The 14,589-nt window shown below is 34.5% G+C and overlaps 3 protein-coding genes across 3 annotated transcripts; 1 reads left to right on the forward strand and 2 right to left on the reverse strand.

Moving 5' to 3' along the window:
* Window positions 1-1,536: 1,536 nt before the first annotated feature.
* Window positions 1,537-3,115, reverse strand: LOC133862672 (UDP-glycosyltransferase 84B2-like). The gene is made up of 2 exons (XM_062298516.1): window positions 2,285-3,115; window positions 1,537-2,094 (listed from the first exon to the last, which is right to left on the reverse strand). The coding sequence occupies exons 1-2, from the start codon at window positions 3,098-3,100 to the stop codon at window positions 1,537-1,539; spliced, it is 1,374 nt and encodes a 457-aa protein (XP_062154500.1). The 5' UTR covers window positions 3,101-3,115.
* A 4,052-nt stretch (window positions 3,116-7,167) lies between these two features.
* Window positions 7,168-7,788, reverse strand: LOC133862677 (uncharacterized). The gene is made up of 2 exons (XM_062298524.1): window positions 7,372-7,788; window positions 7,168-7,320 (listed from the first exon to the last, which is right to left on the reverse strand). The coding sequence occupies exons 1-2, from the start codon at window positions 7,786-7,788 to the stop codon at window positions 7,168-7,170; spliced, it is 570 nt and encodes a 189-aa protein (XP_062154508.1).
* Window positions 7,789-12,120: 4,332 nt separating this feature from the next.
* LOC133864346 (uncharacterized) lies at window positions 12,121-13,522 on the forward strand. Its single transcript, XM_062300644.1, has one exon. The coding sequence runs from the start codon at window positions 12,199-12,201 to the stop codon at window positions 13,237-13,239; it is 1,041 nt and encodes a 346-aa protein (XP_062156628.1). The 5' UTR covers window positions 12,121-12,198; the 3' UTR covers window positions 13,240-13,522.
* Window positions 13,523-14,589: the final 1,067 nt, after the last annotated feature.

The following is a 14,589-nucleotide window of genomic DNA, read 5'->3' on the forward strand; positions in this document are numbered from 1 at the left end:
TCAGTATTGGAGTATTGAAAATTCCTTTATCTCAAATTTAAATATTTTATTCTTTTTAAGAATGTCTTAAAATATATGTGTGTCAAATTTTTATGTGAAAGTTCACTCAGTGGAAACGGTGGGTTGTTCTCGATCTGTCGCCATTAGAGGACCAAAAGAGCTCTGGGCCATTATGTCCATTTGATTCCATTCAGATAAGCCCTAGGATAATATGGTCATTTTATAATCTAAAATTGGGCCAAAATGTTCACCTCAAAGAGCTTTGACTCACCTGCGTGGCACGTTGCAAAGTTTTTTTTCCATCCAAAATGACCAATAAATTTTTAATGTAGAAAACAAGCTGAAATTGAAATTTGGACAGTAATTGTTAGAGAGTTTATATAAAACTCATATATTTACAATTCAAATAGGTGACTAAGTGGCCTAAACTTATTTGATCACGTAAGTCTCATACGAATAATTCTAACGACATATAAAATTGAAAAAAATTAAAAGATGAATGAGTTAAATTTATACTTTTAAAGTTTAAAGATATGATTGCCAACGTGATGAAAGTTCAAATACAGTAATTAAGTGAAGCTTTTCCGTTAATTTATACAAAATCCTCATTATTTTCATTATTATACATAGTTAGTTGGAAGCTGCCAATGCTAGAAACCATACTAGAAAGAAAGTAGATCAGATTGACAATATTTTACTAACATCACATACAGTCAAAACAAACTCTTGCATAAGTCTTTATTTTTAAACTTAATGGTCTATTGTAATATTTAAGTCCAATCCTACATTTTTTTCAGTTTAATGGTCGATTGTAATTAAGTCAACTGTATCAATACAATTGATATTTCAAAATTTTTAAAATTAAAGCCTAGCCCGTAATATGATGGCATTAATATTTTTTTTAAAAAAAAATAATGGTAAAAGTAATATGCTTAACCATTATGGAATAGAGTAATGCTATAAATATATCTTGTATCCCTCTAAAAATGATATAACTTTTAAAATCAACATTGAACTTGTAATTGATTACGTACTATTAATTTTGATCAAATAGTAATTTTAAAAGCTAGCTCATTTTTTAAGAAAGACAAAAGTGACAAATGAGAGACTTCTAAAATTATTTTTTTTTAAAAAAAAAAAAAGAAGGAAAAAATTCTAGAATTACTCTATAAAATAATGCCTTATCTATTTTAATTTAAGTGAAAGGAAAAGAATCTATTTCTTAGTTCAAATTAAATTTTACCCCGTTTGTGTGTGTATATATATATATATATAGTCTTATCGATCATTTAAAATTAAATATAACAAAACAAAATTAAAAATGATCAATAAATAATATTAAATATTGATCTCTTCCCGGCAGATTGTACGGCGATAGCTAGAGAGCCCGGACATGTCATTTACACGAAAATGAAACAAGTCAAGAGCGTTATTATTATGTTGAAGCAAAATAATCATTTGCACGAACATGAATTAAGGACACATTTTGTAGGCTACGAAATATCCAGACAAGGGCCAGCCATTGCCACCTAAAACCTAAAGAGCACGGCAAGGTTTTCGAGCAATCTCATCGATAAATTGGTTGAAGTTGTGTTCAGAAGAGCCACCGTCCTCCACTGCTTTCTTGGCAGCCTCCTTCAACTCCATCGCTCTCTTCTTTATCTCTGCTGCCCTTGGCCCGTCAATGACCTCTACAATGCACCTCTCAACCTCCTCTGCGCCAGCAACCCCGTCTTCTCCATTTCTTATTCTCACCCCGACCTTAAAAACATCTGTTAAAAGCTTGGCATTTGTCAGCTGATCCGTCCACTCCGGATAAGCAATAACGGGCACCCCGGCGACAACTGTCTCCAGCGTCGAGTTCCACCCACAATGAGTCATAAAGCAAGCCACTGCCTGGTGCATAAGCACCTTCTCCTGGGAGCACCAACTGACCACCAGACCAATCCCCTCGGTCTCTTCCAAGAACCCTAGTGGCAGTTCACCAGCTTTCCTCTCTGAGCCTTTCTCCGGTGGCTTAACTACCCAAAGGAAAGGTTTGTTGCTCTTTTTCAACCCTATGGCTATGTTGTCCATTTGCTTTTGTGATAATACCTGTTAGAATATTAATGATTAAATTCATCCTATATTTTTAAGATTATTGGTAATTTAACATAGTACGAAGTATCACATAAGTCATAATTAAGTTCGAACTCTACTCCACAATTCACCACATTTAATTCTCACCTATTAAAAGAGAATTTGAACTCAAACATGAGAAGAATATTAAAATATAAAACAATACCTTCATGCTGCCAAAGGAGACATAAATGACAGAGGAAGGTGGCTGATTGTTTAGCCATTCTATGCAATAATCTTCGGCATTCCACATATCAACTTTAAGGGGAACAGTTTCTTCTTTTCCTAGTAGAATTGACGACACCAGTGGACCAATGGGGCGAATTGGAGTGAGAGAAGCCATGGACTTTACTATTTCCTTCTCGAGCTCGTAAACAGAAACACCCAAAACCCATTTTACCTTATCCAAATACTGCACAAATTCAGAAACCAATTTTGTCATGCATGCGTTTTTTGTAGGGAAGATAAACGAAGGAAGATCTTCTATCTTTAACAATGGCATTCCAGGCAACTGTACGACCCCTTTTGGATTTTCCAAATCGAGAAACAAGTCTGGATGCTTAAAGTAGTGATAGTATATGGAGTATATAGCAGAAGCTTGGTTCCAAAGCATCGCGGCCGGGATGCCATGCTCGGCAGCAACATCAGCCCACCATGGCATAAAGCCATTGACAATCATGCAAGAAAATTTGTTGTCCTTGGCTAGGTTGGTAACGAGATCTGAAAGATTTTTGGATGCTGTGGTTCGCAGCGATTCAACAAAGAGCTCGAGATTCTTTTCACGGTCAAACTCAAGGCTAAGGCCATCAGAGAAGAACTCAAGCTGTATTGTGGTGTTTTGGGAAGTGAAAGTATTGTGCTTGAGCATTCGCTGGCGGGCGAGTTCGGTGGTTGCTAGGGTTACATGAACGCCATTTGAGACAAGGCGTTTGGCGAACCTTAGCATTGGGTTTAGGTGACCTTGCATTGCCGCTGTCACCATTAGAACATGCACTTGTTCATCAGTACCCGACAACATTGTTTCTGCGTAGAGAGGAATTAAAATTGGAGGGTTAAGGAAGCATGCACCAAAAGGGAACTTTTATACTGGAGCCACGTTCTTTACTTGATTTTGCTAGATTCAGTTTTTTAAAGTTCAGCAACAAAATATTCGAATGGAAAATGCATGTCCAAGTGCATGCCTATCTACTTTACGGTAACGAAAAATAAGGAAAGCCCACCAATTTAATAAACTCTCGTTACTGGAATTCTTCCATTTCATTAATTTTCTTATTCAAATAATTACTTCACCGAATCAGATTTAATTTTATGAACCATAAATGACAAGAAGGCATGTTCATTTGGAAACAAATCTCTCTTGCATAAAATTATTGTATAATCTGTTAAAATATTAATCATTATTTTTAAGCAAATGATATTTGTATACACTTTATACACATACTCACATTTGATGTGAGATCCATGCATATAGGATAAGAATAATACTTCTTGCACACTTTTGTACACAAAGTGAGTGTTGAGCAGATTTTTTTTTTTTTCAAAGTGTATACACAACGTGTGCAAGAAGTATTACTCTATGAGATGGAGTTGTGTTATTTGCACACACCTATCTTATACACACATTAATTTGTCACATTGTACACACACCGATCATAATAGGTGTATAAGGTATGTGTGTACAAAAATCATTTTTCATATGAGATGAGTCTCATATGCATGAGTCTCACACTAAATGTGAGTGTGTGTACAAATTAAAGTACATACAAATAACGCATCTATTATTTTTAAATTAAATAATTTAAATTTTGTCATTTTGGTATTTGTCATTTATGATATAGATTCATTAAAGAAAAAATAAGAATCTTTTAAAGATGATAAATCTAGAGGTTCTTAATCTAATTGGTAGTTATTATAATTTGAGAAAAACAATAAAAGTATCATGGCAATGAGTTTGGCTTGCCTCCGGTAAAAATCACTGGAAATTGTATTTTGTGTAAAAATAAGGATTGTGTTTTCTTTCAAATTAAATTGGAGGAAGTACTTTCACCCAACATATTAAAGTTGCATGTATCACTTAAACATGTGATAATGTGTTTTTAAGCTGGGTTAATGGAAGAACTTCTTTCAACCCAATTTAAATAAAAACTCTATCACAAAAAATAAAAACGTTAGAGATTGCAAGTGTGATGACCCGTATTTTTTTATTTTTTTATACAAATATAAAATGAGTCATCACAGTGGCACAACTATTTGTCGTTCAACCAACATATGGTACACGCCCATAACATGCACCTGATAATCAAAGTTATATCTAACAGTGAAAAACATAATGATACTATCATAATTTCAGCAGAAAAGTACACCTAAAACATAACCTGTTGATTTTACAAAAGAACCATACACATGTCTTTCTGTTTAAGGCTTAACATCATTACATCATATAACAAAAGAATGGCTTATACAAAAGAATATGTGACACCCACGTCACAAGCCATATATAAAATATACCAAAAGAGAGGACACCATAGTCCATCCCATTACAACTGTCGCTGTGGGCCTCAGTCGTAATATCCTAGATATAACGCTACTGGATCGTCACCTAACTCTAGAGTACCTACAGCCAAAGGAGTAGCATCTATACGGTTGTGGGGGTAGTCACATCCGTATAGGTGAAAGAATGAGTTCACCATTTCAGTACATAATACCGAGACCTCAGTGATATTAAACTGACTAAGTTTTCGCAAAGAACCGACTATTCTTTATAGTCTTGCATACGCTATAACAGCTACCAATTGTATAGACTTTTGTTTGAAAAACCCCCATAGTTGATATAGCGAACATCGACTAATAGAAAACATTTGAAGCATACTATGTAGCTGTGAACATATATTGAAATTCCAGTCATCCCACCTTGAAAGCTTTTACATATAAACTCATTTACAATATATTACTTTTGATCAGTGACTTGGACATATGTGCATACGATCACCCTATTATAGGATTCACGCCTACACATAAGTCTTAAGCAATAAAACATGGCATCTTACTCTTCCATACTAAGATATAATTTCTTCAAAATAAGAGCAACTCCATATCTAATTGTATTTCAGCTTCGTGCCTTGAACGTTATGAGCACGTAATAGGCGACAACCATTACGACGACCTCCACATGAAAACACTTTTGGTAAGACGTAATAATAAAGCACCTAGTTTCACATTAAACAACCACACGTAAAGACTAATCTATAATTGAAAAACGTTTACACTACAAAATGTGTGGGGTGATTAATACACCATAGCATACTACTCTATAAAACATCATAATAAGCATACACAATACATGAAAACTTTAATTATGCCACAATGATAACGTATCTAGTTTCACACTGATCTATTCCACATAAAAGTTATACTACAATTGAAAAACGTTTAGACTACTAAAGGTGTGAAACGACCGGTGTTCCCTAGTATACCCTATAAGGTAACTCTAATAGGTAAACACACATTATGCCAAATAAAACCATTGCAAAAGATATCGTTCTCTTTCAAGAACGTTGGTTTTATTCAAGAAATCAAGAAAACTCATAGACATGCAAATCCATTTTTCATGAATAAATAGATTGAAATATTGATAACACAACCTTTTAGCATTAGTTTTGATATCCTCTAATCTTACACAATCATCACACATATCAAACAAATTTCAAGAACATCAAGAACACTTCATGACTTTTGGAAAATATTTGATCAAAACCCTAAGAAAAGGTTTAGCTAGACATGAAGTAAAATAATCTAGCATGAAATCAAAGGAAAAACAGTAAATGAATAAGAAAAAAAATGAATCGAAAACAACTATACTAAACTTCTAAAAATTTGGATTACAAAAAGTTAAAAAAGAAGAACAAAACCTAAGCTAGAACTTGAAATTTAACTAAGGAAGTTGTTATCTGGATTTAAGCCCAGAAAACGTGCATCAAAGGAAACTAAGAACACAAGAAATTAAGTGATATACCTGAGAAAATCCGAAAACCCCAAAAGATGCATAAACTAAACCTAAATCCTAAATACATATATATAGGAATTTGAATTTACAAAAGAAACCACAAAGAATCAATTTGGGCCACATAAACAGAGCTAGTCGGCGTCCATTTCTGTTCATAGAACTAAACTTTTAATTTGGATCGCACAAAGATTTAGAAATATCTGGACCTTCTGGAATACGCGAAGTCGATCGATCGAATATAATGTCGATCAATCGCTTTTATGGTGTTCTGAGAATCGATCGATCGCATCTCGATTGATCGAACTTGGGTCGACTGAAAGTCGATCGATCAAATTATTGACTGTACAAATAATTAATCGATCGAAATGTCTTAGACGGTTTTCATCTTTTCGATATCAACCTTGAACTCTATAAATGACCAATTTGCCATTGATGTATTTGCAGGTCAAATTCAAATGTTTTGAACTAGATTTCAACTATGACCTGAAAATAAGATATAACACAAAAATACAACAAAACGTTATATATACAACATAAACTAGGTATAATAAACGTAAATTAAAGGGTATTGAATCGAATAATTCAAGACTTATCACACATTATTAACATTTTTTGTTTATTATATATATATTTTAACTTTTTCTTTCTGAAGGGCCATGTGGCCCTTCCTTGTTTAATGGTGGGGCGCAGGTCTTGCACCTCACCACGTCCTTTTTTTTTTTTGGTTTATATATATATATATATATATATATATAATTTTTTTATTTCTTTTCTTTTCTATTTTCTTATTTAAATTCTTTAATTCATTTCTTTTGACCTAAAAATATTCTCTTACATTTTAAAGACACTAAATTAACTTAAATTAATTATTTACCAAAATTTCGTGTTTTAATTATTACAAAATGTCATGGACATTACATCCCTCACTTCTTATAAAAATTTCGTCCTTAAAATTTAGACATTTATCCGCTTTATGAACATGCAAACATGCATTTTCATTATGAATTAACACATAATCGGTATGAATCAAAGGGTCATACTTGAGTTCACTCAAACAAGTGGGGATATCTATCCCGCATCTGCTGCTTAAGCTCCCATGAGGCTTCCTCAACGCCGTGATTTCGCCATAGAACTTTCACAAGAGGAATGGACTTGGTTCTCAACTGGTGCTCTTTGCGATCCAAAATTTGCACGGGCAACTTTTCATATGTTAGATTCGGCTGAATATCAAGAGGTTAGTGACTAATCACCTGTGATGGTTCGCGAACACACTTCCGCAGCTGAGAGACGTGAAAAATATCATGAACGCCCGCCAAATTAGGAGGCATTTCGATCTTGTACGCTAGTGGGCTCACTCTTTTTAACACTTGGAATGATTCAATATACCTTAGACTGAGCTTGCCTTTGTTGCCAAAATGATACACATTCCGCATTGGCGACACCTTCAGATATACAAGGTCTCCAACTGCGAACTCGAGCTCACGGCGATGCTTATCCGCATAGCTTTTTTGTCGACTTTGAGCGGTGAGCATACGTTTTTGGATGAGTGCAATCTTTTCCTTCGTTTCTTGCACCAACTCAGGCCCCAATAGCTGTCTCTCGCCGACTTCACCCCAATACAAAGGCGATCGACATTTGCGCCCACACAATACCTTGTACGGTGCCATGCCAATAGTTGCCTAGAAACTGTTATTATAAGTAAATTCAACTAATGGCAAATAGCGTATCCAACTCCCTTTAAAATCCAACACACACAATCTAAGCATATCCTAGAGAGTTTCAATGGTTCTCTCGGATTGACCGTCGGTTCGCGGATGGTAAGCTGTACTAAAATTCAGCTTAGTCCCCATAGTACTCTGCAATTTATCCCAAAATCTTGAAGTGAACCATGGATCCCGATCCGACACAATGGAGATAGGCACTTCATGCAACCTGACAATCTCCCGCACATATAATTCTACTAGCTTGTCCACTAAGTCAATAATTTTGATGGGAAGGAAATTGGCACACTTCGTCAATCTGTCAATAATGACCCATATAGCATCTTGTCTACTTGGTGCTTTTGGAAGACCAACGACAAAATTCATAGCAATTTGATCTCATTTCCACGTAGGCACTTCAAGTGGCTTAAGTAACCCTGTAGGTCTCTGATGTTCAACTTTCACAAGCTGGCAGGAATGACACTGTGCAACATACTTAGCAATATCCCTTATACATATATACATACATATATTATTTTATTTTATATTTTCTTATTTTAATTCTTTAATTCTTTTCTTCTTGTAATTTCTTTTCTTTTGACTTAAAAATATTATCTTGCATTTTAAAGACACTAAATTAACTTAAATTAATTATTTACCCAAATGTCATGAACATTAGAGCAAGATTGGGAGAACTTATTCCACTCCACATACAAAAGTTTCACTCCCAATGTGTCTTAGTGTACACTTTATATACACCAAGGTGATGTATGTGCAAATAACGCATCTCGAAATTAACAACGCATTATCATGGTATCATTTTCAAAAAACTTGGCTACAAATCATTTTATCCTACTTGCCTAATGAGTAATGTAATATCCCATTAGTATCCATTTAAATTGATATCAATCTCCATTTAAACTGATGTGGTAAGGTTTAATCATGAGCCCAATCACATTAGCCACTCAAAAAAAATTGAGAAACAAAATCGAAAAGAAGACTCCGCATTTTGTTCACCCCACAAAGTGTGAGCCCTAGTTATTTCGGAAATCGTGTGACCCTCCCTTCCCCACAACCACCATATGCCACAACCACCGTTCGCAAGCAACAACGTTAAGCAACGGAGGTCCAATAATTGACTCTATAACGCGTATCATATTATGATTGTTGTTGATGTGACACATTAATGGATTTTTATCAACTTTTCTATCGACATAGATCAATTTGTTTTTTGTGTTTTCTTTTCTTACCCTAAAGAATGATTAATCATTTTTTAAAACCTAAAGATAATAACATGAGCCAAAAATCCATTTATCCTAATTTTAAAAAGTAATGCTATAATTCACACACGTGTCAGGCTGGTTGATATAACGCGTTTGAAGTAGTTTACATTTTTATTTTTTTGAAGTAATTGACATGAAAAACCGCTTAAAACACGTCATATTTATCGATGTAACATAATTATAATAAATGAGCGTAAAGATCAAAGCCTTGCTCAATTTTAAGTTTATATGTGGACCAATGTGGTTTGCTTCTCAAACACATTCTACATATGGGGAGTAACAGAGGATTTTAATATATATTCACCAAACGTTTATATATAGGCTAACCGGGCCCACGGTTCGAGAAAGCCCCTTCCTAGATTTCACATATGTTTAGGATTTGAGAATACCTTCAATCAGGATGGGCTGTAAAACCCTCCTTTTACAGCATCCACTTATAAGAGGACAGCTCATTAAAACTCACAAAAATGCAATGAACATGGAATCAGTGAATCACTCGATTCTTTTTGAAAGCTTCAGCAGATTAAAACCTTCGGCAGAATTTTTGTCTCCACCCACTAAAACCTTCAGCAGATTCACAGATTCGGCTCAGATTCACAGATTCATTAGCAAGTGTCGTGGGTCTTCTTTGTAAAATATAAAATTCAAAAAGTTCTATTTTGTCCTTAGTTTTGTTTTTGTTTAAAAAATCTGGTGTTTTTATGTTTAATGTGTATTTTGTATTTAAGTGATGTGTCAATTTATTAGTGGAGGCTGTAAAACTCAAGTTTTACGGCCCATCCTTATAGTTGGGGCTCTCTTAAGATTTTTAACAATTTATTATCCAAATTACTAGTAATTTAACCATGATATTATAAAAGAGTTTATATAAAATTTATATGCCTAAATAAATTTTTAACTGTCAAACCATCGTAGTAAAAGTCACTTAGTAGAAGTCACCGAACCTTTCTTTTTCTTTTTCTTTTCTTTTATTTTCTTTTATTTTTTTAACAGTACCCACTACCCACGTGAGCTTGAAGCCTGATCCATTGGAAAACACTAGAATAAAAAGACCAATTAATGGTCGTTATTAGGGAATTCAAATCTTGCGTAGGCTTTAGCCTCCTTGGACCGGATATGGAACTTTCCGTTGATCTGGGGCCCTGGGCCGCCGGCGATACACGGAAGAATCAACACTAGCTTCCCATCCACGTAAATTTTTTCCACAACCTCCAACTTGGACTCGCAATCTCCTTCCTCTATTTTAGTCATTCGTGCCACTGTTTTTCGTTTTTTTTTTTTTTGGTCTTTTTGTTACTATGACCGTTGACTAGTCATGAAGCTCCAAGAATTCGAGTTAGACCACTTACCTAAGGACATTCTTAGTGGTTCCCTATATTTGACTTTGCTCGAAAATTTGATAAGAAAAAAATCATATTTAGAGTATTTCTAGTAGTCTCATCAAAATATATTTTTAACTATTTTGATGAGTCAATTTGATGAAAACACTAAAAAATTATTCTCAGCAGCCTCACCACTTTAACCAAAAAGTTTTAATGAGTGAAAATACTCACCAATTTTGATGAGTAATATTCACTCACCAACTCTCTCACCAATTTTGTTTATCCTTTTTATCTCACGTGATCAACACACTTTTTTCATTTTTTCTCTCATTTTCTTCTCCCATCTCTCATCTTTCTCACATGATGATGTCTTTATTTCATGGACATGAAGGTTTCTTTGTCCCTAACATAAACTTTGTGGTTATTTCATGTATCTTTTTTTTTTTTTGCTATTTCTTTCTTGAATTTGGTTGAGAAGCAAATGAAAACTTATGTGAATTTCTTAGCAATGATCTAATCTCAAGATGAAGGTGTATGAAATTCAAAAAAAAAAAAGAAAAAAAAGATGAATGTATATAGTAGCTTGTTGTATAAAAAGATTAAATAGAGAAAGAATAAATAAATTTGAAAAAATATTATTTAAATGGAATAATGATAGTGAATAGTTAAAATGATGAGGTTGTTAGAATAATTTTAAAAAAATGGCTCACCAGAATAGATAAATGTGATTTTTAGCTACTTTGGTGAGTAAAATTTGATAAGGCTACTAGGAATGCTCAACAGGTTATTTAGCCAATGTTATATTTAATATTGGTCAGAATTGCTATTTAAGTATAAAGAGCCCAAAAAGTAAAAGTTAATTTTTTTTAATATTATTTTCTCCAAATGCACAGCTACAGTTTGAACTATGGTTGTCGTTGAGCACCGATTTTTTTATTTTTTTTATTTTTTTTATTTGGAGTAAGCAGCGAAATTAAATTCTAGTGGTTAGTTTCACTAATAAAAAAATAATATTTAGTTAAGGTAACAGAAAAAAAAATATATATATATATATATATTGAGATTTTGATATTTTGGGAATTTAAAAATGTCTAGCTTAGTAATTTTTAGAGTTAGATTTATAAAAAGTTTGAAGTGCCCAATTGTGAATGCTCAAACCCTTTGGTTAGGGAATTCAAATCTTGCGTTGGCTTTAGTCTCCTTAGAGTCTTAGACTGGATATGGAACTTTCCGGTTTGGTGAGGGAATTCAAATCTTGCGTGGGCTTTAGTCTCCTTAGACTGGATATGGAACTTTCCGATAATCTGGGCCGCTGGCGAAACGTAAGAATCAACACTACCTCCCATCCACAGAAATGTTTTCCTCAAAACTCCAACTTGGACTCGCAATCTCCCATTTTCCTCATTCATGCCACTGGTTTCCTTCTTCTATCTTTGCCTTTTATTTATTTATTTATTTTGTTCTTTTATCCGGCCTATTTCATCAAATCAAGAACCTCCCGAGTTGTTTCCTAGAAAATAACATAACAATCCCAATTCCCACGTTTGTTTGAATTTTGGAGATTGGAATTAAGTCCGTTGTCTCGCATTTGTTTGAATATTGCGCAACCCAGTTACCCAGTCAAAGAAGCCAGGTCTCACCAGACACCACCTTCCCAAGCTAACGGACACTATATATAGGACACACACCAGTCTCTCCATATAGCACATCTCATTAATTCACTACCTAGCTTTCTTGCACCAACAAGCCTGTCTTGTGCGTTACTATTCACCATGAAAACCACCCATAATTACTACAATTTCTTCGTGTCTTTTCTTTTGCTGAGCTCAGTTTTCATTGCAACTGAAGCCCGTCTCTTCAATGTCATGGAGCCTCGAGGCTCTGCTCGTGGAGGTTGTGGCGGTTTCTTTGACGGTTTATCTCTTGGAGGGATCAAGCAGTCCGGCCCAAGTCCCGGTGATGGACACAAATTTGAAAATCAGGAGACTCTTGGAGGAATTAAGGACGGTCCAAGTCCTGGTGATGGACACAAATTTGTAGACCACGGGACCCTTGGAGGAATTAAGGACGGTCCAAGTCCTGGCGATGGAAACAAATATGTAGACCACAAGACCCTTGGAGGAATTAAGGAGGGTCCAAGCCCTGGCGGCGGACACAAATTTGTAGACCACCAAACACTTGGAGGAATTAAGGACGGTCCAAGCCCCGGCGACGGACACAAATTTGTGGACCACAAGACCCTTGGAGGAATTAAGGACGGTCCAAGCTCCGGCGGCGGACACAAATTTGTGAACCACAAGACTCTTGGAGGAATTAAGGACGGTCCAAGCCCCGGCGGTGGACACAAATTTGTGAACCACAAGACTCTTGGAGGAATTAAGGACGGTCCAAGCCCTGGCGGCGGGCACAAATATGTAGATCACCAAACACTTGGAGGAATTAAAGACGGTCCAAGCCCCGGCGACGGACACAAATTTACAGACCACAAGACTCTTGGAGGAATTAAGGACGGTCCAAGCCCCGGTGGTGGACACAAATTTGTGGACCACAAGATCCTTGGAGGAATTAAGGACGGTCCAAGCCCCGGCGGCGGACACAAATTTGTGGACCACAAGACCCTTGGAGGAATTAAAGACGGTCCAAGTCCTGGCGGCGGACACAAATTTGTAGACCACCAAACACTTGGAGGAATTAAAGACGGTTCAAGCCCCGGCGACGGACACAAATTTACAAACCACAAGACTCTCGGAGGAATTAAGAATGGTCAAAGCTATGTTCATGGTCACAATTATGTCCATGGCGTTAGTCAATGACTCCTCTCTAGCAACTTTGACATTTGACACGCTTTTTTATCGGTTCATTTTTTTTTTTTTTTTTTTTAACCTATTCTATCGGTTCATTTTATTTTTTTTTTTGAATTTTTTTTTTCAGATTCTATTGATAATTTATTTCGGTATATGGCATATAAATGCTTTATCCCTTTTTTTTTTTTTTTTAATTATTATTATTGTAATGGAATTTTTATTTTATTCTATTTGTCTTTGTTTGAATAGACTGAGGGGCAATTAAATAAATTGAAATCAATCCATTGCTTCGAATCTTTGAAACAATATGTTCATTGTTTTTATGTGTGAGCCAATGTTTTCTAAGCAGAAATCTACTCGTGGACTCAGTGAAGTGCTAAACTTGTCGATTTTTTTTTTTTTTTTTTTTTTTTTTTTTTTTTTTTTTTTAAGTTGGTTTTTTCAAGTTATGTGTTACCATCTCATGCGATAATGACACATTTTTTAAAATAATAATAATGCATCATTTAAAAACTAATTTTGAAGAGAAAATTTGATAAGAATAGTATTTTCCTTTATATATATTAGATATTGAATTTGAACTGTTAACCCATAACATTGGCTAGAAAATACTGAAAAGACATTTCAGGCTTTTCAGCTTTGGTGACTCTCAATCCTAATTTTCGAGACGAGCAAATGTGCACAAAAGAAAATAGCAAACATCCTTCAAAAGGTACATTTTGAAAATTAATTAATCATAATATTAACTATTATGAGTGTTTCACATTGCTTAATTGTAATATTAATTATGTGTATATAAACTCTTTAAACATTATTTTCTTACAAGATGATTTTTAAATGTGAATTTTACTTGATATTTATATCATTTTGTATTAAAACCTCGTACAGTATCATTGGTTCGAGTCACGGGCATAGTGTGCGGGAAAAATGAAATATGAGATTTTTTGAATTATAAATAAAATAGTGCAGAATACAAAATGGGAATGTTGAAATATGGACAGTAAAGCAAGTTTTAATTTATCTTATAGATAAATATTGTTTTTCACTTACATAATAAGTTTTGCAAAGGAAACACAATAATTTTATCATCGTGATATAATACTGACAGAATTATAGCGTTGAAATTGCAAATTTTGAACACCATAATGAACTATAAATGTGTAATTGCATGAGAGGAAAAGAAATTATAATAAATCAAATTTCTTAAATCACCATTTTATATAAATTAAAGGTTAAAATATGATTGTTCAAATAACAGTTGTACATGTTCAAAAAATGCATCAGATTTCACAAGAAAATAATAGGCCTATGACTCATGCGAGTACGTGCAAAGTGTGCTTAAAGTGCAAATGCCACACG

The sequence above is a fragment of the Alnus glutinosa genome, chromosome 3 (assembly GCF_958979055.1).
Source record: "Alnus glutinosa chromosome 3, dhAlnGlut1.1, whole genome shotgun sequence".
NCBI lineage: Eukaryota > Viridiplantae > Streptophyta > Magnoliopsida > Fagales > Betulaceae > Alnus > Alnus glutinosa.

What these genes read in the sequence shown, in the direction of transcription:
- LOC133862672 (XM_062298516.1), bottom strand. Translation starts at nt 3,100, where the DNA reads ATGGTGACAGCGGCAATGCAAGGTCACCTAAACCCAATGCTAAGGTTC. An exon ending in TCTCCTTTGGCAGCATGAAG is followed by an intron (nt 2,095 to 2,284) that starts GTATTGTTTTAT and finishes ATATTCTAACAG; the next exon opens with GTATTATCACAAAAGCAAAT.
- LOC133864346 (XM_062300644.1), top strand. Translation starts at nt 12,199, where the DNA reads ATGAAAACCACCCATAATTACTACAATTTCTTCGTGTCTTTTCTTTTG.
- LOC133862677 (XM_062298524.1), bottom strand. Translation starts at nt 7,788, where the DNA reads ATGGCACCGTACAAGGTATTGTGTGGGCGCAAATGTCGATCGCCTTTG. An exon ending in GTGTTCGCGAACCATCACAG is followed by an intron (nt 7,321 to 7,371) that starts GTGATTAGTCAC and finishes ACATATGAAAAG; the next exon opens with TTGCCCGTGCAAATTTTGGA.